Source organism: Pelodiscus sinensis, chromosome 1 (genome assembly GCF_052426305.1).
Source record: "Pelodiscus sinensis isolate ZL-2025 chromosome 1, ASM5242630v1, whole genome shotgun sequence".
NCBI lineage: Eukaryota > Metazoa > Chordata > Testudines > Trionychidae > Pelodiscus > Pelodiscus sinensis.
This window is the reverse complement of record NC_143052.1, coordinates 160392527-160418931: the sequence shown is the minus strand read 5'-3', so window position 1 is coordinate 160418931 and position 26405 is coordinate 160392527. Positions and strand designations below refer to the sequence as shown.

General features: G+C 41.1%; 1 protein-coding gene across 2 annotated transcripts in view; it reads left to right on the top strand.

The window, feature by feature from the left end:
* Positions 1-26405, top strand: part of GUCA1C (guanylate cyclase activator 1C) — a 47764-nt gene that overhangs the window by 7713 nt on the left and 13646 nt on the right. The window contains exon 1 of one of the 2 annotated variants that reach the window (XM_006116810.5): positions 6912-7106. The exons of the other annotated variant lie outside the window; for it this stretch is intronic. Within the exon in view, the coding sequence (XP_006116872.2) occupies positions 6912-7106 (195 nt within the window). Of the gene's footprint in view, positions 1-6911; positions 7107-26405 lie in introns of those variants that run through there. 2 annotated transcript variants of the gene reach the window in all.

The window sequence follows — 26405 nt, the reverse complement described above, 5'->3', positions numbered from 1 at the left end:
AGACCCGGTAAGAAGGGTTGCTATGCACTACAGATCCCCTGGAGGGAGTGGAAAAAACACCTCATAAACACAACATTTTGCAGATTATTGAGTCTAGAAAAGTGTCACTCCTCATTAATGAAGTCATCTTCAAACCTGCCAAGGTGGTCTGGCTACATGCACCTCCCACTCCAAAGAGGGCAGAAATAGTTTGTACCAGTGTAAGAAGCAAAATTGTTATTCACACCTCTCATTTGTAGGCCAAGCAATCACTGAAACAAGCAGGCAACATCAATCAAGATCCACCCCTTCCAATAAGAAATCAGAACAAATCTTAGCTGGAGACTAGATCAGTTCAGCTGTGCATCAGTTTTGCTCAAAATAGGCATTAGTTTTATAACAATGTGTTTAGTGTTTATACTTTATTAAATGCTTCTAAGTTGCTGCATGCATCAATCTCTCTTGCAATGTTTCTATTCCATACTGTAAGAAAATACTTCAGTTTTGCTTTATAACGTTGGAAATGTTTTCTCTGGATTTGTGAACTCAGGCATCTAGAAGAATATCAGAATCCAAAGAGCTAGCAAAGAACATTGCAATACAAAGGCTTGTCTAATGGCCCTGTTGCACCTGTGAAATGCTACAGTCAAGGAAGCTTATCCTGTGGGCTTAGAAGCTGAATGAAGAAAATAAAACAAAGACTGAGCAAAGTTTTCCATCTTTTTAGTTGTTTGAACTCTGAGGCTACATCCACACTGCAAGGTTTTTGCGCAAGAAGTCTTTTGCGGAAGAGTTCTTGCACAAAAACTTCTTGCACAAAAACACGTCTACACCTCAAAGTGCATTGCAAAAGTGATGTTCTTTTGCGCAAGAGAGCATCCACACTGCATGGATGCTCTTGCGCAGGAAAGCTTTGATTGCCATTCACAGAATGGCCATCAGAGCGCCTGTGCTTTTTCCCATAGAGGTTTCTTGCACAAGAAACCCCTCTGGAGCATCCACACTTGCCTTTTTGCACAATAGTTGTAGCGCAAAAGGGAGTTATGCCTCGTAGAAGGATGTTTACCTACACCGGCAAAAGCCCTCTGTTCTGCCGTTTTGCTGCTGATTTACTTGTGCAAAAGCACATTTGAGATGTGGACGCTCCAAAGGTTTTTGCGCAAAAACCTTGCAGTGTAGACGTAGCCTGAAGAGGCAAGAGACTCTAAACCAGTGATGGGCAAACTAGGCTAGTGAGAGGGCTGCATGAATGACCTTTTTTCATCTCAGTAGGCTTCAAGATTGTCGTAACAAAGACGGTATTCCAAGAAAGGGTAATTTTGCTAACGTAGAATTTGCACTTACCTAGAATTTGTGGGGTGTTCCTATTGAACTGTAGCAGCACTTTGGATTCAGAGGAAGCGCACGGCTGTCACCATCAATATTGTGTGCAATCAGCATGCACCTCACTTCATGTGCCCTTGCTTTACGTGAGTATCCGTCAGTAATACTGGTAGGGGGGGAAAACTGACTCAGACAGAAACCAACAGAATCTAGCAACCCTGCACATGGGCAATGATAAACAAAATGTCTTGCAGACCATCCATAGCAGCTGGGGAAGAAATCTGCATAGCTGAGCAATCCTGACAGGAAGGAGAAAAGACCTGACTTTCTCTCCCCTTGTAAGCACCCGGGGATAAATGGGAGGTGTTGGCAGCTCTTAAAAAAACACAGATTGATCTTACAGGAAAAATGGAAAGAAAGCTGAAGGAAGGAGGTGATATTGGGTTGCAAAATCAAAGGAAGAGCTTGTGAGGCCCTGAAGGGTTAACTATGACAATAGCTTTTGAGATTCCAACCACCAGTGCAGGAGAAATTCCTTTTTCTGTGTTGGGGGGAGATGCTGTGGATGAGTCTGCTTCAGTTCTGGACTCTGTGTGGTGGCCTTTCTCATTCTTTAAAAAAAAAAACCTCTTGATTCTTCTTGATCTCCCCTCCCCCGCTTTATTAGGTAGGGGCAACCTGCCGTAATGTTCCAACAGTGTTACACGTGGAAGGTTGCTCTCGGAGGCCCACTACAAACTAGCCATGCTCTTAGGGATTCTGTAGTGTTGTCGTTTTCCACATTTTAAAATATAATGTCAGGGTTGGAGGCTCTTAGGATTCAGCTCTGCTTGGGGATTCAGCCCCCTCCTCAGGCAGAGAGTCCCAAGCTTCAGCCCTGATTGGACTCCAGCCCTCTGTGGGGCCATGGGCTCCTTTGGGGCATAAAGATGTGGGCCCTCTTAGCGCTCCAGGCTCCCTTGGGGTGCAGGCTCCCTCAGGGCTCCATTGCCCCCTGCCACCCAGGAATCTGCTGACTGGAGTTGCTCCAGCCCCCCCACTACTACTTCGGAAGCTTCAGGATGGGGCTGCTTCAGTGCCCTCTATCTGGTGCCTACTGCCAACCCCGCATATGTGCAATTAACATATTAGAAAATGAAGTCCTTAATTTTTCTTTCAATTATTCACAGGCATTAACTGGGATTGACAGCCCTACTTACTAGTTATCAATTCTCTATGTGCTATGATTAGGGAGCAGCAAAGAATGGCAGTGGAATACAGAGGAATAGAAAATGTTGGTTCAATAAAAGACATTACCTCATCTATCTTGTCTTCCTCAAATCCTGGCACCATGGCCACACCAGCACGGCAAACAATGGAAGGTGGGAAAGCAAGGAAAGCTGAACTAAAGAAATGGTACATTTCTTAATACAGGGTTAATACAGGAAAGGAAATAATGCTTTTCCAAGAGAACTATAAATAGAAAAGGGCGGAAATGTGAGGAAAGAAAAAGGGTGATTTGGAGATTAATAGAATGCCCCTGCTGTGAGAGAGGAAAGGGGAAAAGATGGAAAGTGAATAGGCAAGAATAAAAGTGATACAACTTTTAGATGAGTTCAATAACCTTTAGTTTACTGTGGGTGCATTTAAAACTCAATGTTTGCTACTTAAAGTACCAATCATCTTTGTATCTTTAATCTTAGAATAGGTAGCACCCAGCTGAACCTGTCACTCTATAAAAATAATACAAATAACACCCAATGGAGTAAGAATTTCCTTTATATGTTTTAGTAGGACACTTTCTATGCCTTCTCTTGTTGAAATAGACCTGCTGTGAAATTACAAAAACAGCAGGTATGGTGTCAAACTTCTTTTGTTCCTACTTGCAAATAAATTTAAATAACATGTTGCTGTCTTCTAAGTTAAATGGTTGCTGTAGCAATCTCAGGACAAGTTTAAGATTCTAACCCTTCTGTGTTGCCCTCATAAAGTGGTTATGCTTTACTATTAGCCTACAGATTTTGTGTTTGTGTGTGTACCCCAATTTCTTGCCACTTCTCTAAGGGTCATCCAACAATTATTTGCATTGAAAGACCAAATGCTCTGAGTGTTTGATTCCAAATGCTATTGCCACTCTTTAGCATCCTCCATTCTACTAGTCTCTCAAGAGGACAGAATTAGAACAGCTAATAGAATCTGACATTTGTAAATCAGTAGGGCTCAATATCTTGCTTCAAAGAGTATTAAAAGAGCTGTGAGGTGCTTGCTAGACCATTAATGTTGAATTTCAATACATCGTGGAACACTGGGAAAGTTCAGAAGACTAATGTTGTGCCAATAATTTAAAAGTGTGCTTGGGCCTGCCAATATGACATAAATCCTGGACAAAATAATGGAACAGCTGATAGGGATTTGATTAACAAAGAATGAAAGGGGTGTAACATAATAAATTCTGATCAACATGAGTTTATAGAAAACAGATCCTGTCAAATTAACTTGAAATCTTTTTGATGAGATTACAAATTTAGTTGATCATAGTAATAGCATTCTTAAAATATACAAAGTTATCTGTAAGGTGTTTAACTTGGTACCATGTCACATTTTGATTAAGACTCTAGAGCGATATAAAACTTACATGACACACATTAAATGGGTAGAAAGCTAGCTATCTAACTGGTCTGAAAGTGAAATTGTACATTGGGAGTCCTGGATCAGATGTGTTTTCACTGGGGTCCTGCAAGGACTGGATCTTGACCCTATTTTATGTAACATTTGTATCAATAATCTGGAAAAAAAGATAAAATCATCACTGATGAAGTATGCAGATGACACTAAAATTAAGGCATTTGTACATAATGAAGAAGAGAGGTCACTGATACAAAGTCATCTTGATTGCTTGGTAAGCATGTGCAAGCAAACAAAATGCATTTTAATATAGCTAAATGTAAATGTATATATCTAGGAAAAAACAACAAATGGTCTGGTAGCACTTTATAGACTAACAAAACATGTAGATGGTATCATGAGCTTTCGTGGGCACAGCCCACAAGAAGTGGGCTGTGCCCACGAAAGCTCATGATACCATCTACATGTTTTGTTAGTCTATAAAGTGCTACCAGACCATTTGTTGTTTTTCCCTGTACAGACTAACTCGGCCACCCCCTGAAGCTTTGTATATATCTAGGACAGAGAATGTAAGCCTTACTTAAAGGATGGGAGACTCTATCCTGGGAAGCAATGACTCTGAAAAAGATTTGGGAGTCAAAAGGGATGATTAGCTGAACATGAATCCCCCAGTGCAACACTGTGGATAAAGAAGCATGTGCGATGTTTGGATGCATAAATCGGGGGATCTCAAGTAGGAGTTGAGAGGTTATTTAACCTCTGTATTTAGCCCTGCTGGAGCAGTGTTCATAGTTTAACAAGAATGTTGAGAAATGGCAGAAAAAAGCCACAAGAATGATTGATTAAAGAATTAGAAAACATGCCTCCAAGCAATGGACGTAAGGCGCTCAATATGTTTAGTTTAACAAAGAGATGGTTACAAAGTGACTTGATTACAGTTTATAAGTATCTATGTGGGGAACAAATACTTGATAATGAGCTCTTCAATCAAATGGGGAAAGTATAACATGATCCAATAGCTGGAAGTAGAATTTGACACATTCAGAGCTGAAATAAGGTGTAATTTCTTAACAGTGAGAATAATTATTAGAACCATTTACTGAGACTCGTGGTGGATTTCCATCCCGGGATGTTTTTAAAAAAGATTTGTTCTTTGAATTATTCTGCGGGTAAGGATAATGGTCTGTGTTAAACTGGAGGTCAGACTAAGGGTATGCCTACACTTGCATCCTATTTCGAAATAGGGATGCAAATGAAGACATTTGAAATAAATGAAACCGGGATTTAAATATTCTGTGCTTCATTTGCATAATCGTGTTATGGCGCTATTTCGAAATGTTGCTATTTCAAAATAAAACACACTGTGTAGACACGTCATTTCGAGAGAAAACCCTTTTCTCAAAATAACCCTTATTCCTCATACAATGAGGTTTACCAGATATTTCGAGAGAAGAGTTTTCTCTTGAAATAACAGCATCTTAACAGCATGTGTTTTTTTGAAACAGCGCTAATTCGAAATGCGCCAAAATGTGAATATGCAAATGAAGTGCAGGAATGTGAAATCCTGGCTTCATTTGCAATTTCGAATGTCTTCATTTGCATCCCTATTTTGAAATAGGGTGCAAGTGTAGACATACCCTAGATGATCAGAATGGTCCATTGTGGCCTTGGAATCTATGGATCTTTAACTGTCTCTACTGATAAAGCAGTTTTAATGTACTTTTTAGGGCCACATGAGCCTCTGGTGATGGCAGTTCTTTCGATTGCTTCATGTTGTTTACAGCACACAACCTGATCCCAAATCATCATTTAAACTCCCTCAAAACTGGCAATGTTCCCTTATATTTCCTTAATCCAGCCACACACTCACAAGTCATTTTTTATTGTTTTGTATTTTTTCCTGTTTACAAAAGTAGTAATACACTATCACCAGTGGCTTTGGGAAGAGGTGATTTTTGTAGAATTGCTAGTGTCAGTGAATGCTTTGTGGGTTTAATAGAAGCTGTTAAAGTACACCGCAGATTATCAATTTTAGCCCCCCTTGTACTCCATAAAATCACCACCTTTTTCCATCAGTTGTGCTATCAGCCATTATATACATTTGCACTCTCTCCATAGAGGCAGGAAATTCCTTTATTGATCTACAAAGTCCATTTCCCCCCTATATTTTAGCTGATGTTTACAGGCTTTTTAGCTGTGGCTAAGTAAATAAAATGTAATTTCAGTCTAATATTTTTTTCCAGATCCCTTTAAAGGGTGTTGCACAGTTTGGGTACATCCTATCCAAGCTGCATGTGCAAATTATGATGGAGGCAACATACAAGCACCACTGGATACCTGAGACCCTGAATAAAACCAGGGCAGAGTGTTGGATTCATTGGAATCCATCCGTGTTAGAAGACTAGAAGTCAAAGAAACTGGGTTCTGAATAGTGCTCATTGTATAAAGTACATCCAACAGAACTTTGGTTTAGAAAAGGCTTCATTCTCCCACATCTTTACTGTCTAAGATCTCACACTTCCTCACATCACATGTGCCCATTAATTTCTTAACCTTTCCCTTCTTATTAGTTACAGTACTTGTTAGTTACAACCACTTAGGGATCAGACTTTTGTGTGGCCTTAAGAGTTACAAAGACAACTAGTTTGAGGACATACTAACATATTTTTGCAAGTAGTTGCCTTACTTATCAGTGGGGGAAACTTACTGGATCAAATCACATCCTTTGGAGTTTGACAAGATAATCTTTTAAGTATCTCTATTTGCTTTGTCTGTAAACATGTTACAAAATGTTTCTGGTTTAAAACTGCGTACTAAACGTAATCTCACTTAGCTTTCTATTTTTGCTTGGCTTGTATCTGTATTAGTCTCATAAGAGGTTTACATTAGCTCTTTAGATATGGGGCTTGTATTTGAATTCTAGTTGGGTGCAAACCACTGAAGCTGAGAAGCGTAAGTGTATGAATAAACACCAGGGGGGGGGGAAGATTTTATTGTGTGATACTATGGGAGCCAGTACATCAGCAGTAGATGATATCAATGCTGCGGATACCCATCAGTTGTACACCAAATTTATGAAAGAATGCCCTTCTGGGCAACTTACTCTCTATGAATTCAAGACACTTCTGGATCTGCATGGTCTGAATCCACAGGCAGATACATATGTTGATCAAGTGTTCAATACCTTTGACTTGAATAAGGTAAGCTTTGTTTAGTTATAATGGTACACATTTTATTTTACTGTGTAACCCATGATCTACTCTGAATTGCTCACAAAGCCTAACACTGCAGAGGGTTGTGTAATATAATTTCAGCTGCATGCATGTAAGTGTGGCAATTGAGACAAAGGTAAATTTCCTTCTGAGTACTTAGAGGGGCATGTTTGGAAAACTAAAGCTGTGACTTTTAATAATGATATTAAGAAATCTTCTTGAAAACTGGTTTGTTTAAAGTTTGTTGTTTGTTAATATGCTTTATTCTTCTGCTCATCAATCTAGTATTTGAGCACATCTTAAACATAAATTAATGTACTTTCACAATGCCCAGAGGGAATGACTATACCCCAAAAGCTGTGCACAGGCTGACCTACCCAAGCTAACCTGAAGCCAGCACAGCATGGGCTAACAAGTTGAATATGTTCCTAAGGTACAATGTGTTGGGCTCGTATGACCCATGTTGTACAATCTGCATTGCTATTGCTAATTGTGCTAGCTGGAATCAAGTAGGATCAGGTAGGCTTGCCTGTTCCCAGCTTAGCGAGAGACAGAGTTATATTCTCTATATTACAGATGGGGAACTGAAGCAGAGAGAGGAGCTGTGACTTTCCAAGAGACACACAGCAAGTGGCAGATCTGCAAATATTATTGTAGGTAGTGCTTTATCTATAGCCCCAGACAGAATCATAGAATGAATAAGTGAAGCCACCGTTTTAGTCTACATGTCTCTTTTTTATTCCCTGTCAACACCAAGATAGTTTGTCTAGCATCATCAATGTGTTCTAATTTATTTTGAACTAAATCATACTACAGAACTCCAGTCATCTGAAGAAGTGGGCTGTGCCCAGAAAAGCTCATGATACCATCTACATGTTTTGTTTGTCTATAAAATGCTACCAGACCATTTGTTTTTGTTTTTCTGAGACAACTAACTTGGCTATCCCCTGAAGCTACAGAAACAGTCACCTCTTCTATCCGCTGGCTATTATACTGTCTAATAATTGTATTTTACCTACATGCAGACTCAATGTTTTTTCGTTCCATCTTATATTATTACTTACAGCTTTTTATTTCCATTACATCATTTTTCTTAATTTCAGAGACCAAATAACTACTGCTACTTAAGCAAAAATAATAGAAACAAAAATACATTTCCCCAATAATTTGTATTTTGATGGGTTTGGAGTAAAATTTGAGTGTATATGATTTTGCAACGTGTAAGTATAACCTGTAGGTAGGCTAAAGTTTACTTTATTACCCTTCCTCAGTACCTAAAAACTCAACTACCAAAGAATTCAATCTCAGTCTAAAGGATTTTCAGCCAGGATTACACAGGGTGAACCTTCCCACACTGAAGGCCCCTCCCCTCACAAAAAAGGATGAACTTAAAAATTAAGTACTAACTTTCTAAAATCTTATGATAAATATAATAATAATTAATAATCAATAGCTACAACTTATTTCTTTAAAACCTAACATGGCTACTTTATAATTCACATGCATTATTTTCACAGTTATACATAACATAAAGAAAAAAAATTAAATCTAAACAGGCCATTTTCCACAGAAACAGAAGTCTGCACAGTCCGCAAGAGCAACATATTTCTCCCACTTGCTTGTAGAAATCTTCACTTCAAATGAATGCAGACACTTCCTCCTCCTCCTCTGAAGAAATCACTCAGGGTACATCTACACGTCACAGCTATTTTGAAATAAGCTATTCCGGAACAGTTATTCCAAAATAGCTTATTTAAAATAGCACATCTAATCTGCAGGGAAGCCTCAAAATTAGTCTGAGGCAGGCTTCCCTAATGTAGACGTGCTATCTCAATTTAGAGTCCCAGGAAGCAGTGGGGAGGAATAACGTAGAATGTTCCTGGTGAGGGACTATTTTGAAATAGCAGCAATGGAGCATCTGCACATGCCTTGTTTATAAATAGCTATTTTAGAATAGACATTATTTACAAATTTCGGAATAAGCCCTCAGTTATTTTGAAATTATTCAAAATAACACTAGTTTCTTGAAATAATGGTGCAGTATAGACACACCCACCGTTAGCTAGTCAGCTAACTAGTTAACTAACCACTCCTTTAAGCATATAGAGTATCTTTGAAAACATGTTACAAGAAAACATAACACTGAGAACAGCACAACAAAACTAACTCTTTTCACCATTATCACATTTAAATAAAAGAATAATTGGTGAATCATACCAATTGAGACAATTGAATTAAAACAATTTAGCTACAATCAAACAACATTCAAAATATACAATTAAAATAAAAAATATTTTCCCTCCCAATTTCCCCTTTCTATAATTAACACAACTAGGCCTTTCCTGTCGGTGGATTAACACTATCACTAACCTGCTGCAAAATGCTTCAGAGTTAGAGAAAACAGCCTGCTTTCCACTCCTGGGGATTAGCTTCTCTTAACACACACAGTCCACATGACCTTTTGCAAAGCAGCAGCCCTGACTACTTGTCCTCATGGAGTCTGACACCAACAAACTCTCTTTTCTCTCTTTGCCTTATGACCTTTCCACAGTTTTTCTCCCGCATTTGTGCTGCCTCTTTTGACTCAGCAGCTAACCAAAGTTCAGGAACATTAATGGGGCTTTCAGCTTACTAATGGTGATGTACCAGTTAGGAACAGAAATTATAAGAGTCTGGTATTTTGTTTGCGAAAGCCTTTAGATACAAATATAGTGAACAATGTCCTGCGAATCTGCATGCAGGAGGAACCAAAAACAAAAGAGTAATTTCTTAGCTGGCAGCCCCAAGCCTCTGTAGCCAATACCAGACACTTACACCCCCAAAAAAACCCTTTCTAGCTTTTTTCAAGGGTCACACACCAAGTTCAGAGGCTGCTTCTTGTTTTTTTTTCCTGTGTGTCTATCTGCTTTTCCTACACACACCACTCTCTCTCTCTCTCTCGCTCTCTTTAAAACACTACCCAGTCAAGAGAAACGTAAGGTCAGAAGTCAAATCAGATCCATTTTATAGTGTTTCTATGTATTCAGCTTTTACTTGTTAACCTTACTGCTTCTAGCCAGTTAAGCAGTTCCTGACAGACACATATACAATACTTTAGCCGTATGCATTTCAGTCAAAGCTAAGGATTTACTTCACGTCATCTTGTCCCCATGCTCCAACGATGCTTTACCATTGCTTACAGTTCAGTAATGGTCTTTCCAATCTGTGATAACTGACAGAAAGCTCAGTCGTGGAGTTATCCAATCATTCCACTTAGCGTCCATTTCAGAGACTCTAGAAACTCTAGTTTTCAAGACTGCACAGCAACGTACTGCAGAAGGCATAGCTTCCTTTAAAGCAAGAGACTTTAAAAAAATTCTGTGGTTTTAAATACAGATTGTTTTAGACAACCAGCAGTTCTGGCCATCCATCTTAACTATGTACAATATTTCATTAGATGCGCCTCATTGGTGTATGGCCCTGTTAGAATACATAAATTCAGAGGGCTCAGGGCCTATCCATCTTCTCTTAAGGCATGTCTAGGCTACCCTTGGCTTCCAAAAGAAGATATGCAAATTTGGCTCAAATTCACATATCTTCTTCCAATCCCTTTTTCAGAAAAGGTTTTTCAAGAAAAAAAAAAAGCAGTCTAGATGGGGTTTTTTTCACAAGCCCCCCCCCCCTTTTTTAAAGAACCCTTATTCCTCAAAAAATGAGGTTTACAGGGATCTTTTGAAAAAGGGGAGGTTTTGCATGAAAAACTCTGTCTAGACTGATTGTTTTTTAAACTTCTTCCGAAAAATGAATTGGAAGAAGATATGCAAATTTGGTGTGAATTTGCATATCTTCTTTCGGAAGCCGAGGGTAGTCTAGATGTGTTATTACATTTGCTTCATGGTAGAAAGCAACATGTTTTTCTTATGAGACAGGCCCTCAAACCTAAAAAGGCCACTAGAGATTCTTTTTCTGGACAATGGTGAGGCCTACAATTATCCAAGTGAGATTGTATTGAGGGCAGTCAACATAGAAGCCAAATGTACATGTCAAAACTCAACGACCCTCCTTATTGATAAAATTAATATTTAACCATTGTTAAAATTGTCTTGGGATGCTGGGAAATATGCCTAAACCCCACCATGCCCTGAACTTTCCTAAGAGATTTTTCTGGACGTACCCTCTCACCTCAAATAGTGCATGACAATCCTTTATTGCTTTCAATCAAATTAGCCATGCATTCATGTAAAGATGTTTGGCTGAAAGGAGAATTTGAGAACTCCTAGCATCACTGTCAAATATGTGGTCACAAGATTACTGGGCTCACACCCTCAAGCTCTGTAAAACCCAATAGCTCAATAATCAAGCATTAGTACTTCATATTGGGCAAGGATCTGCCCCTGAGCACCCTGCTCAGAGGAATCTTTATAATCAGTGGGCAAAACTTGGTCTGCTTCCATTGGGCCAGGCCAGAGCAAGCTATAATGCTTCTGTGCTAGCTGCAAGTTATATCTAATATGGTCTTTTGGAGGCAAAGTGAATTGGCTATGCTATAAGTTGGTTAGTATATGGAAGGTGGGGGGGGGAGGGGTCATTAATATAGAATCCCCAAAAGAAAAACAAATCCATACTGATACATTTCCATCAGAAAGGTTTCTTATCTTTCTTTAACTGACAGGACCAATTTAGAGTGGTAACCCCTGACCAGAATGTACACTACCTCTCACAAGCTACTTGCACTATCTAATGCCTACAGAGGCATTGACAGACTCTAGAATGAGTTACATTTTAGCCCAAGAAGGCTAAAGTATTTGTGCCACAAGTTAAGTAAAGCCAGGGGAGACTGAACGTGAAATTATAGCAATATACCCATAGGAATACCTACAGAGAAAATAAATCTGCACAGTTGGTATGCTTCTCAGAATGCAGAGCCCATAAAATCTGAACATTATTGGAGTGTCTTTCTATCAAAAGGTCACTTAATTGCAGTTTTCAATTCCCTTGGAACACAAAGTGTTTTTGTATTATAAGGTAAGCAATGTCTCTGTTTTTTCCATGTTTCCAAGTACCAAATCTTCTGTGTCAAAATCCTTCATCCCTAACTTGGTTTCTCACAAATGCATTACAAAAACAATGTCTAATTGATTTTAAAAGCTGCTCTTTAACACTGTTAGCTTCATTGAAGAGAGGACAGAAAGGTGCTAAATATGAAAAACGGCAATTGCACAATTAATCTTTTGGATGTAGCATTTAAAAAAACCTGCTTTATTCATAACAGTTCCATTCATGTTAACAACTATTGCTGAAACAAGGGGAAGACGTGCACAATGGCTAATGGGTTTAATCTCTATTCATACACACAACTCCCCAAGCAAAGTGACTAAAACGGAAGTGTAACTAAGGCCATGGTTACGATGTTTGTTCTGAGGTTATTAGTTTAAGAAAGTGAGGAACATGTCACTCATCCCAGGCAACTCAGCTCGTTGTTTATCTACTACATATTTCAGAGAGTTTGTCCGTCTGTGCATGTGCATGTGTCTTGTCTGTTTGTGAAAGAGGCTGGTTGGGGACATGCCCCCCACCTCCAGGTGGAAGTACCCAGCCCTAAGCCTCCCAAGCCACAGGCATCCTTTTGGGAAGGCCGGGAGTTGATGCTCCCCTCTTCTTCCCTCCGATTCATATAGGGATGTTGCTGGCTGTTTCCCTTCATCAGGGAGCAAGGGAAAAGTGCACAGTTTGCTGCATTCCTCGCTCTGGCTGGGGAGCACAGGACCAGATGAACCTGGACTTGTCCCAGCCAGAGGACATGCACTCCTCCGCTGGCTGTGCTCACTGGAGCTGCAGCGACCATGGAGAGGTGCTTCTCACTTGGCCCCAACCTGCTGCAGTGAGAGAGGGCTGGGATAGTCCTCTCTCCTCAGGGCAACCTGCAAACTGAACCCCTCATCATCAGTCCCACCCCAGAGCACTGATTTAAATGAAGAAAAACAAACATATTTTCAGTTAAGCACCTGAGCAACCCCCGATAAATCTTCTAGTAATGTTATAAAGGGAAACATCCTATAACTGCAACAATTCAAAAACTAAACTAATAAATTCACCACTTAAAATCACTAGCAGTAAACCCTTATAGTGAACTTGCATGTAGTAAAATATGGACTGCTCTTGTAATGAAAAAGCTTTTACACCAAGTACTTGTACAAGAGAAGCACCAAAAGGAGGAGAGGTACTCAGAAATTTGGTCACTTTAGCAACCTCACAAGATGAGGGTTCTCCAACCAACAAACTAGAATCTTGAGTCACATTCTTTGAATATTACTTAGTAATGTACGTATACACGCAATATGAATAAGTAACAAGTAATGTACAATGTAGTATTTCAGAGTTTTATTGTAACTTTGCCTTAATAAAATTTTACACGTATAAAACCCTGTAGGCTCACTCCCCTGCTGGTTCTCCTATTCCGTCTGCTCTTTGGACATGGTGTATGACTAGGTGACCGCCTAGTCCTCTGCCGTGTGCCCCATGGAATGTACTTCCAGGCAGAAGCACCTTTGTTTATACAACACAGCAACACAGGCTACGTCTAGACTACAGGGTTTTTGCGGGATACCAGAGTTATCCCGCAAAAACCCTGCCACGTCCAAGGAATGTGTTTCCCTTCCACTTTTGTTCATGGAAGAGCAAATGCTTTCTTTCGGGCAGCCCAGTATATCTCATTTCACAAGGCAAAGGGCTCTGCCGAAAGAGGAGGCTTTTCCACCATGTGACCCCTCTTCCGAAAAAATAAAGTGGAAAAAGATACACAAAAAGCGAAGTGCATTTTGCGTAGCTTTTTCCACAAAAACATTCAAGTCTAGACCTAGCCCTCAGCGTGCATGACACAGCTCATGTTTCAGAGAGCTTATGTACGTGGCAGGCACAAACACATTCAAGAAGTGAGATTACAGTGACCCTAATGCAGTAGCAATTCTCGAGATTGTAATACCTTGCACATTGACAATAAAGACAACATGATAGGGAAATATTTCCTAAATGTTACATTTCTATTAATTAAATGTTCTCATTCTGGCCCATAGATAAGAATGTCTTATTTGTCAGCTTAAATATGGAACCAATTCATAATGGTCTAGGCAATTAGGCTTTGATTGAGTGTAAGGAGAAAATCCTCGTAACCCAAATGTACATGAAATCTTGTTAAAATTGCCTACAATATTTTAATGACATTTCCTGAGATATGAAAAGGTATACAGGCAGTCCCCGAGTTATGCGGATCCGACTTATGTCTGATCCGCAGTTACGAACGGGGCTTTTCTCGCCCAGGAGGACTGGAGCGGCGGGACGCCCAGATGAGCTGCAGTCCCGCCGCCCCCGTCCTCCAGGGCGAGAAAAGCTGCTCCACGTCTCCCTGGTCTGCTGGGGGGAGCCCCCCCCCCCCCAGTAGACCAGGGAGATGCGGAGCAAAGCTGCGGAGCACACCCGCAGCGGGACAGCCCGGGCGCGCCTGGGCTGTCCCGCTGCGGGTGTGCTCCAAGGCTTTGCTCCCCGTCTCCCTGGTCAGCAGACCAGGGAGACGGAGCAAAGCCGTGGAGGACACGGGCGGTCCCGCCACCCGTGTCTCCCTGGTCTGCTGGGGGGGGGGGGGGTGCAACTAGTGCCCTTCCTCCCCCCCAGCAGACCAGGCTTTTCTTGCCTACGCCCGGGGTAGAGCAGCTGGGGCGCTGCTGGGTTGGTCCCGCAGCACTGCTCCTCGGCGCTACTGTACCAACCCGGCAGCACCCCAGCTGCTCTGCCCCAGGCGTCCTGATTCAGCCGCTGCTGGTCAGTTTCAGCAGCGGCTGAATCAGGACGCCTGTGGCAGAGCAGCTGGGGTGCTGCTGGGTTGCTTCAGTAGTGCCGAGGAGCAGCGCTACTGGAGCAACCCAGCAGCACCCCAGCTGCTCTGCCCCAGGCGTCCCCAAGTCAGCCGCTGCTGAAACTGACCAGGGGCTGACTACAGGAAGCCCGAGGCAGAGTTGAGACAATCTGTAGAGACAATCGACTTTTGCTCCAGAATTTAAGCTTTCCTTTAAAAAAAAGTCTCTAGATATTGTATTTGTAAACAGAACTTTCAACATGCAAAGGAGGTACTATAAACCAAGAGTATCTATTTGAATTTGCAAACAGCTTGCCATAATTGAAGAGAGTTATGAACTGCTCTTTTACATCATTGGGAAAATTAACAATGTTCATATCACTATCATTAGGCTTCAGTCTGAAGAGCAGGTCAAAGTGCACAAGGAAGAAGAAGGGTGATAATGTTATGAATATGCACACAGGCTACTTCAAGCAGTGGCCACTTTTGGTATTGCAAGTCCAGGGGCAGCCCGAGGTGGGCTGCAGCAGCTGGTCCCCCAAGTGGAACGCGCGATCGGCGCCCCTGCCTGCACTGCCGTCAATGGCGTGACATTGTCATTGGGCACCCCATTGAAGAAGGTGCCCTAGGGGATGGCCTAGTCGACCTATACTCACGGGCCACCCCTGTGCAAGTCTGCAGGGTTTTGTGTCAAGGGAAATGTGGGGGAGGGGAGAATTGATAACTTAGAAGTAGCGCTACTTTCTTTCCCAATCTGAGCCCTGCTTCCATGAATACCATCCCCAGTAATCAAGTTTCTGATATTAAAACTTTGGACTTTCCCTCGTTTCATTGAAAAAAAAATCTTGCTCTCCTACAGCCATGTTGTTTGTATGGCAAAGCCAGTAGTAAAAGCATTTGTGTCAATAAATTAAGCAGATTCTGTACAAAGATCTAGAGGGAGCAGATAAATAAATAGGAGAACCACTGAACATTTTTTATTACATCTAGAAAGGACAGTACCATTCTCTCTCATATTTTAAATACTGTGTGTGCTTGTGTCTCTATACACAACCTCAGCTAAATTGAGAAACAAAACCACAAATGAAAAGAAAATCATTTGCCCCTCAATCAATTTATTGTGCCCACGTAATGGTACATGAAATTATGTTGTATATAAAATAACTAACAGCTTTGGTTTGCAGCACTTGGTTATGACAGTGCAGCTTATTAGTTAACTATAAATCATCAGCTTTGAAGGGATATAGGTTACATTGTTTGAGCCTCATATTCAAGGATCTTTAACATTTAGTTCACCTTTATAGAAATTCTTGGGGAATGCAGTAGAAATTAAGCTGGCCTATGGTCTGCAAATATTTAATCGGATTATATAGAAACTCTATTAGCAAATTATATCTTTTCTATAGATTTCAACTTCCTAAAGAATTGTATAAACAGACTTTTCTATTAAACTCTGCAGAATAGTTCAAGAAACTGCCTCATTTTGTTACATTGTAAAATCTTTCCACATAACAAAAAGTACAAAGCTAAGCATCAGAATATTTTCTTCATAAATGTATTCTATAATGGTTTGGCCAAGTGCACTCTGGCAGGCTGTAGCATTGTACTGTCAGCTAGGTCCCCAAGCTCCAAACCTTAATATGCTTTCTAGTGAACTTTAGCTATTTTCTTGTTAAGAGTAAAAAATAGCCTAAAATGTACCATATAACACACACAGCTTTCCTGTTGTATTCTAAATATCTTTTTAATGTGGTAAAGATCTTGTGCTTTTGCTGTGACTTTGTTCAGTGACTAGAGATGTCTGTCACCTGTGTTACCCTTTGATTATGAAAAAACTTTAAAAAAACAACAACTAATAGTCCTGCAGCACCTTAGGCTGTGTCCAGACTCAGGGGTTTTTCGAAAAAAGTAGCCTTTTTTCGAAAAAAACTTCCCCTGCGTCCAGACTCAAGCCACGTTCTTTCGAAATTAATTCGAAAGAACGCGGCTTTTCTTTCGATGGCGGTAAACCTCATTTCACGAGGAAGAACGCCTTCTTTCGAAAGTTCCTCTCGAAAGAAGGCGTTCTTGAATGTAAATAGGGCTTCTTCAAAAGAGAGCATCCAGACTCACTGGATGCTTTCTTTCGAAAAAGCAAGCCGCTTTTTCGAAATTTCTCCGTGCAGTCTAGACGCTCTCTTTCGAAAGAGGCTCTTTCGAAAGAAGCCTGCAGTCTAGACATAGCCTTAGAGACTAACAAAAATGTAGATGGTATCATGAGCTTTTGAGGGCAGAACCCACTTCTTCAGTAAGTCTGCTGGAAATGTTGTTGGCTATTTTTCACATTGCAGCAATGTTGCCCTGTTGAGGAGAAGAGCAAAGGACAGTATTGATGATCTCTTAAATAAATTGCTTTTGGACCATGCCTTTCAGTGAATGGGTTGCATGACTTCTAGTCTGTCTGCTCTGAGGTGTACTTAGGACTGGCTGTCTTGGATGATATTCATGACTTCCAGCACACACTGTTACCTTCCTTGGCATTCCACAGAATGAAAACTGAGTGGGAACATGCCCAATCAAGTGTGAAACTGTGGTGCCTTCAAGGGCCACTACTTCTGAGAAGTTGAGGGAACAGTCCATTATGAATGGTCACGTGGCTGCGTTCCCAATATCAATGAGGATTCTGGAGGGTGTTCTTTCTACTTACCTTCCCTGTAGCTCAGGATGTCTCCTCACTCCCTCTTTCATTTGTGACCAGAAAGGCTTCTCTGCCTTAGTCATCTGAAAGCATTTTGCATTTATCCTTTCCATCCCTGACAACTTGTTCTTATGGTTATTTCCCCCTGCAATCACAAACTGCTCTTTTATAATAATTAAAATGCAGGTGAGAAAGTTGAACTTCTCCATCCATCACTTGCAGCTTGTATTATTGCTTGAAGTGTGTCATCCGTGGTTATTTCTCTTTCCATTTCAGACCATATTCCTGCTGCTCACAATGATTTTTATCATATTCTCACGTTACAAGAGTTTGTGACAGATAATCTGGTAGGATGTGCCCTGGAGATAGGGGCATCAAAGAACCATTGCCCTCCCTGCTCCTCCCACCCCCTACACACACACTTCTGAATACCTTAACTTGGCAGGGGCAAAATTAATGGGAGGCACAAACGTGGAACCTCTTTCCTGCTGGCATGATGAGGGGTAGCTAGGCCAAATGTGAGTGACACTGGAGCCCTGTGCCCAAGGTTGTAACACCACTCACTCAGAATTGGCCAGGTTGCTCTTTTCCGGTGCACAGATTACAGCACTACTGAATTTTGGCCTGTTTGAGTTATTTCTGCCCTCACTCCACCCACCACATTACCCTTCCCATAGATACTTCTTGCAGTCTTTCTGGAGTTATTGTCTGGTTGTGTCACCAGAAAACACATGTGCTCTTGACAGCACATCTGTCGTTAATGGGTGATTTCCCGGCTGGGAGCAGAGTGTACGTGTGGCACTGAAAATCCGACCCTTTTAAAAATGTCAAATTGGACACCTACAAATGGATTACTACGCTTGTAAATCTGAACTTGAAGTTCCTTTATCTTCATGTGTCTGCATGTTCAAAATAACCTGATTTTAAACCATAAAATTTATTCCCTAGGGATGTGTCTATACAGAAAAGTTATTTCGGAATAGTAGCCGTTATTCTGAAATAACTATGCAAGCGTCTACACAGCAATTCTATTATTTCGAAATAATTTTGAAATAACAGATGGCTTATTCTGACCTCCGTAAACCTCATTTTATGAAGAATAACACCTATTCCAAAATAGATATTTTGAAATAAGGCATGCATAGATGCTCCACTTCTGCTATTTCAAAATAGCCCCTCACCAGAGCCATTTTAAGTTATTCCTCTTGGGGATCTAAATCGAGATAGCACGTCTACATTGGGGAGGCCTACCTCAGACTAATTTTGAGGCTTCACTGTAGAGTAGACGTTCTATTTTGAAATAAGCTGTTTCAGAATAACTATTCCAGAATAGCTTATTCCAAAATAACTGTGCAATGTAGATGTAGTCTGCGTGACCAATTTCTCTCAAGTAGGTGATTTCAGTTATAGGAAACTGACTCCTGTGTTTATTCAAGTTAAAGTTGCTGCTTCTTGCCATTTCCAATACTTTCTGCATTTAATATTCGAGAGCAGCACAGCCCCACATCAAATTACCAGTGTACATGTCTCAAAATCCAGTGTTCAATATATTCTACAAGGCAATCTCAAGAAGCAATAACTGTCAAACTGCATTGAAAGAACAAAACTTGGTGCCTTGTGTCCCAGAAAAAGAAATTTTGCCAAGATTTTTGGAAGGAAAGAAAAAAAAAAAGCTTCCGTCTTCTCCATACATATTGTTGTTCCTTGTGGAACAAGTGGAAATGTTGTTTTGTAATGTACCTTTCCTTGTTCAGCTCCTCAAACTCAACGCAAAGTTTGTTTCTGTCTTTGTAGCAATGAAGGGCGGGGTCAGATTCAGAGTGTGGGCTCTTCTAATCTAGTATTTATTATTATTTGACTTTATGTGGTGCTTAATCAAGTCTCATTTATTATATAACAATACCAAAAACTAGCAGTTTAATTAGGTAGTAGTTGCTTATCATATTAGTAGTTAGTAGGTGTTTATCATAGTTATCAATTGTAATAACTATGGCATTTTCCCATTGTGGTTTTTTTTCTATTATGGACAACTTATTTTATGACCCCTGGATTACCTGCCAATTTCAGGCAATGTAAGGTATCGGAGTCTGATACCTGTCCAAAACAAATATTTAACCTATTTTACTGGGCTTTTTAACTGGGGTTTTAAAAAGGCCTGGGTGTGGTGAGTGTTAAGTAATCTAAGGCCTTGACTTTGAAATCCCTAGACTCACAACAAGTTTATCATCCAGGTGACTCATCCTTTCTTTCTTCTGATGTAGACAGAGCTCTGTGAGGTTTACAATATAGGAGCCCTTCAGGAGCAAAGCTAAAACCAAGACCCTGCTTGTTCTGCATAGCCCCTTAAAGACCCCATGATGCTCTTACTAAGCTTGAGGATTCACCATGTGTTTCTTGTCAAAATGACTCCTTCCCACATTGTTAAGCAGTGGCAGAGTGCAACTGGGAGGAAGAGGGAAGCAATGGGTCATTGGTGGTGCCTCTCTATTCAGTGGGTGCACTCTGCTGCTACAACTGTCTCCCCTTTCTCACCCCACTAAGAGGGAATGGGTCACCAGCAGCAGTGCCCTCCATCACTCCCTGCAAACCTAACCCTGTGTTGCAGGGTAAAAGGGAGGCCCCAGGGCAGAGAGATGAGGAAAAGGAGAGTAACTGAGCAAGTGTGCCCAAAATTCATGCCACAAGGGCAGCTCCTATCTCACAGGGCTGGACCCAACTCTGGGTGTTGTGGCCTGAAACTTGGCTTCACACCACCATTCAAGTTTGACCCGGCTGCCCCTGTATCATGACATGTATTGTGACATGGCACATGAGGTCATGGTACCACACGATGTAGAGTGCCATGTTGCACCACCCAGAGTGGGAAGCCAGGCCCAGCACCATGGGACAAGATCTGAGCTGTAGGGCAGGTGTACTCACCAGTTCACATGGAAATTCATGCCCTGTGCCTGCTGTCAGTTCTATAATGCAGTGATTCTCAAACTTTTTTGTGGAGGGTAGACCACTTGAAAATTGCTGAGGATGTCAGTGGGGACCACTTAACGGACTTTCCAAATGCTGTGTGTACCATTAACTAACTATTAATAATTGCTTTGGATAAAAGCATTATAAAAACAAACCTTAATCATAATTAATGCTTTTTTGTTCCACAAAAAGAAGCGCACAACTCATAGTTTAATATCAAGAGGGGTCTCTTCCCCCACCACAGCAGCCACAGAACTGAGGCTGGGAAGGAGGCCATCTCTCCTTGGCAGCACCCAGCCAGCCCTGGTGCTGGGGAAAATTGCTTCTTTCTCTGTCACAGTCCTGCACATCCCAAATTCCTCCCCACCCCTTCTTCTCACCCCACTGACCCCCTCCCACCTCCTACATCCTCCACTTCACCCCACTGACCCCCCCTCATCTCCTACATCCTCCACCTCACCACACTGCCCCCTCCCATGTACCTCTCATTCACCCTAAGGCCATCACCCCAGCTTACATGTGAGAGTCCAGGGTCCAGGTGCCTCATTAGTGAAGCCACACAGTATGAGATACCAATTAGATGGTACCAATTCTCTCTCGTGAGGCATCTCAGATGCACACCTTAGAAGGAACTATCCATCAGACACCTGAATGGAGGTTGCAGACCACTGGTGCTCCATGGACCACAGCTGGAGAACCTCTGGCATAATAGGTTTGAAAAGGCAACACACATACACCTAAAGTCTGCTGAGGCAGGTGGTTGTCATCTCTCTTAGCTCAGTCCCTGTTGCTAAGCAGTGATTTTTGTGCTAATTGGTTAGCTCACATCCTCCTACAGTTGTCTACGCTACTTTTACATGGTTAGTAAATCACTTTGGAATATAAGCACTATGCAAATTTTAACATTATAACTAACATACACAGCTTTGATAGTACTGGCTGAATGGAAACATCCATCACATCTAACCTGCTTTTTGTGAATTCTGAATTCAGTGCAAAAAATGTGAGTTTCGACCCTCTTAAAACCAGTTCTGCATTCACTAGATCGGAATTGACTGTTTAAAGTACTTGCACATAAAGTAATGTTTGAATGGCCATTGGGAAGGCAATGTTTAGATCTTTTAAAGTAATTCTGCGGATTATCAACACTATTCTGGGTACAAAAGGATAATGTTCTTGTTAAACTCCTGGTGCAGGAGTGTTACCTAATTATCATTGCATAATGTCGTAATTCCTTTAGTGCCCCATTTTCTTTTTTCAGACCACAGAGCTCTGCTGAATGACTAAAGGGAGCAGCCACCAGCAATGGCACACAGCTCACATTCTAAAGCAAGATCCTGTCATAAAAGTATGAAAATAAATTGTCCCTTTCCTTATGAAATGAAGCTGCTACTGAACAAGCCCCCTTTAAAAACCTCATCAGCCTTGCCGGCTGCACACTAATGTCTTCTCATTACATCCAGAGCAAGAGCTTTCACCTTTTGCATTTAATATGTTTAATCTGTCAAATTAAGTGCATAGAAATCTGGTCTTGATACAAATGCCACACAAATTCTCAAAGCCTGTGTATCATTCCCTTCAGCAGAAGCACCATATAATTCAACTAAGATAATTAACTGGAAGTAAATAGTGCTTCTATTTAACCTTTCAGAATTAACTCTCATTTACTAACTAATTATTTAATTTCCTTCTTGCTGCCCAATTTTTTTTTCATGGTTTCCAACCCAAACCATGCAGAATGTGGCCGCTTCAATGTAATTTTACTGGGATTTTTAAAAGACATTGGAAAGCCTATTCAAAAGCTAACTCCCCCCCCTCTCCAGTTTTGATGTCTGCTTTCTCCAGTGCTGTTTAGAGCAGAACAGTTCTCAGGGGAGCAGGGAAGAATGTCCGCCACCAATGCCCACATACCCAGGGAGATTTAATAAAAATCAGGAAGTTTCCTAATAAGGGTATAGTCTTAGATGGGTTTCACTGGACTAATTACAGTGTTAGAAAGTCCAGATTTTTTTTAAAGTTGTATTCAAGCATCTCATGTTACTATAGGGTCTATGTTGTGTCAGTGCACTGAGAAAAATTGCACAGGAACTGAATAGTAAAAACAGGATCCAAGCAATAAGTTTTTAGTGTGTGAATTTGATAATCTGTCATAGAATTAGATGTTGATGTTTTCTTTGGTCTGGTTGGTTGGATTACTTGGTGGTGCAAGTGTGGGGAAGGCTGCTTGTTAACACCAAAGCTGGATGTTTTAGGTCAGGGATCCCCAAGTTTATTTTGTGCAGCAGATTTAAAGAAAGGATTTTGGTCTTGATTCCTTTAAGAGTTCGGTGTCTATGAAAGTAGCTAGGCTGCTGTTCAGTTGTAGCACAGTAGAGCTGCCTCTCAGTTATGTTTAAACAAAGCACGAGAGATCTTTTATAGGAGAAAAGGCAGTACGCTGCATTTATTGAGAATACAACAGTAGTATGTGCTTTTCAGTCACTCACACACACCATACACACAGTCCTACCAGACGATGTTATAGTTACCAGCCCAGAGTCTGGATCAATCTAGTGGCCAGCCAGATCGATCACAGAGCTGGGCTTTGTCAGTCATGATCCAATGCTTTCCTGGAGTTGGTGGCAAGACAAACCCGAAGTTCCATGGCAAAGCACCCTGCTTTTATAATCCTTTCCTCTATAGATTTCGCTGTGTCAGTCTGTGACCAGTTACTGTTATCTTTTGATGTTGACATTTCAGACATCCCTGAGAGGTCATCCTGTCCTGGATTGTTAATCAGTTGTTTTTAGGGATGCCTTCACCTTTAGAGCCGTCAATCTTGCCCCTTCCTTACTCACGATGTTCAATGATGATTTTTCTGACACTGACAAGTCTGTCTTTCACAGTCTGTCTTCACCCTGCATTCTCCCCCTTCTCTCTTGACCACCTGGCTCTAATGACGACCTTCACACCTTATCTCATTCACACAAACAGTCTTTCACAGAGATACAAACCAGTAGAGTTTTATATTGAACGAAAGCAAACAGCATTGTAAATTGCCTTACTAAATCTTGTAATAAAAACAGTTCACATTGAAGGCCCATGCCTCTGATATTTCTAATCTCATTAACATAGACACAATATCAAAATCCTGTCTCTTTACTTACTAAACTTTAAAAGAAATGTGTGTGTGTGTGTGTGTATATATTTAACTAAAAGCCTAAAAATCTATCCCTACCTTAACATGTCATACATTACTACATTATTAAACCTAAAATACAAAAATAAAACTCTTACTCCAACATCTCTTCACTTTTAGAGGAGTGTAATACTCCTCAGAGCTATCCTGGTTTGCAAGGCACCACAATACCCCCTGCAATTAGCATTTTGATGCTTTGCCTGTGCCTGAGGTGGATCAGCTCCCTGAAACCGCCAACCTCAGGCAACACAAGCATTGCCTTGTAGGCCTCATTCTCTCAATAGGCCCACATCAATCATGCGGTGTGCAGCCCCAGACCTTCACTGCCTTACCAGGCCAAACCACCCTGGTCCAGTACACTGTTCTGACAAACTGAAGAGAGATAAGTGACATGATCCCTCCTGCAGCAACCAAGGCGGTGGTAGACAAAGAGGTCCAGGTAATGGTGGACGTTGGGGTTATCACAAGGCCTTAGAGAGAAGGGTATAATCTCATGGTGTTTGTCTCAAAACCAGTCAGGATTCTTTGCTTCTGAATCAATTTTAAGAAGGTCAATGCCATCTCCATGTTCAATACCAACACAATGCCCTGAATGAAAAAGCTACTTGACTGGCTCAGAGAGGCCCAGTATGTAATTACCCTCAATCTCACCATAAGTTATCCACAAATCCCGCTCAACACAGGATCAAAAGAAAAATAGCCTTTGTCACCCCGAGCAGGCTCTGTTAATTCACCTGCATACTCTTTTGCTTCTGTGCATGGCTGCAACTTTCCAATGACTGATGGACTGCCTACTTCAGCCCCACACTTAGTATGCCACCACTTTTCTCAGTGATGTGGTAGTATACAATCACTGCTGGGAGAACCACCTAAAGCAGGTGGTGCTGTAGTGAGAGCTCTCCCCAGGGAGATGGAGGAATCCTAAAAGATTGAGGTACACTCAGAAGGGGTAATAAGAAGCAGTCCAGGGACACCACACGTTAGTTCAGTTGCATTAAGAGAGTCTAGATCATGTTTTGGTGGGATCCCCAGTAACCAAATGGCAGAACTCTCTGCCACTGTCAAGGTCCTGGGCTGGAACCCAGTGGAGTAGGGCAGACCTGAGTCCTCTACCGCTCTGCCACCTCCTCCTTTTTGGGGTTAGCAGCCTACTCACAGAGCCCTTAGACTGCTTACTACTCTATGAGGGGGCCAGAGCTATTAGAGAGCTAATTCCCCTCTTGAGCTTTGCATTTATAGGTGCAACACAGTGAGTTATATGACCCCTTCATTTTGAAAGGGATATTATCTTTGTAAATCTGATGGATGTCATGCATTTGGAGACAAGGAATAGTGTTTAATCTCTTATCAGCACTCCTGTGTCACGTTTCTATTACGGTGTGCAGTGAGTAGACATGCTTCTTGTCTGCCTGCACTTAAAAAGTAATTATGATCTGGGCTTGGGAGTCTAGTAAGTGTTCTGCACCAGCCATGTGGTAGTTATGTGCTCAGTTCTTGAGGCCTCCACTAATTTCTACACTACAAAATGATGTTGGCACATAACCCACCATAAGTAAATAAATAAATTAATTTAATTTAATTGCATTAAATCAAATTAAATAACTTGTGTGTGCATACTCAACTCCTTGTGTCACCATTGTGGCTCCGTTTATATTGCATATTGTTTGCGGAAGAGGAAGTGCAAATTAAGTGCTCATTAGCATTTCTCGCACTCTCATTTGCATGTTCTCTTCCGATCCTTTTTGTGTAAGAGGTTTTTGCAGAAAAAAATGCATGTAGATGGGGCCATTTTGTGCAAAAAAAACCCCTTTTGCGCAAGAACCCTTATTCTTCATTTTTGAATGCCAGACACATTTTTGAGGAATAAGGGTTCTCATGTAAAAGGGTTTTTTGGCGCAAAATGGCCCCATCTACACTACATTTTTCTGCAAAAACCTCTTCCGCAAAAAGGATCGGAGGAGAATATGCAAATAAGAGTGCGAGAAATGCTAATGAGAGCTTCATTTGCATTTCCTCTTCCACAAAAATGCAGAGTAGACAGAGCCTGTCTGTGTCCTCACCAGGTACGCTTGTATTGATTGTAGCGGCAATGTGGTACAGCTCCTGAAAGCAAGTAACACTCAACATGCAGCGACTACACTGATACTTTGTGAACCAAATTACATCAACCATGTGTCTATGCTGTCTAGATGGTGTTACTAAATCAGCAACTGTCAGTGGGAGCTAAATTTAAGTGATCACAGCTAGGTCAATGTAAGGCACTTTACATTGGCCTAATTGTGTCATGGAGATCCAGGCCTCATTCTACCCAGATTACCAAATAGAGATGGGTGAATTTCAAAATTTTCAGAGTTTAGTTCAGATAGGCATCCAACAACTTCTCCTTTAGTTTTTCCAGACATTTAAGCTCCTATTGAAAATTGTCAGAACTATCTATATCTCCAGTCCTAAGTAAACAAAACTGACCTGAAAATCTGTTTTTAAGGGGGAATTTTTAATGTCATTTTTGGATTTCCTTATCCTGGCACAAGATGGAAATATTGCTGCAATTCCTTATCCAGTAATAGATACTAAATACTAATGATTACTAAATACTACCATTAGCTGATGCTTCAGGCATAGATACTCTAGAAATACTCA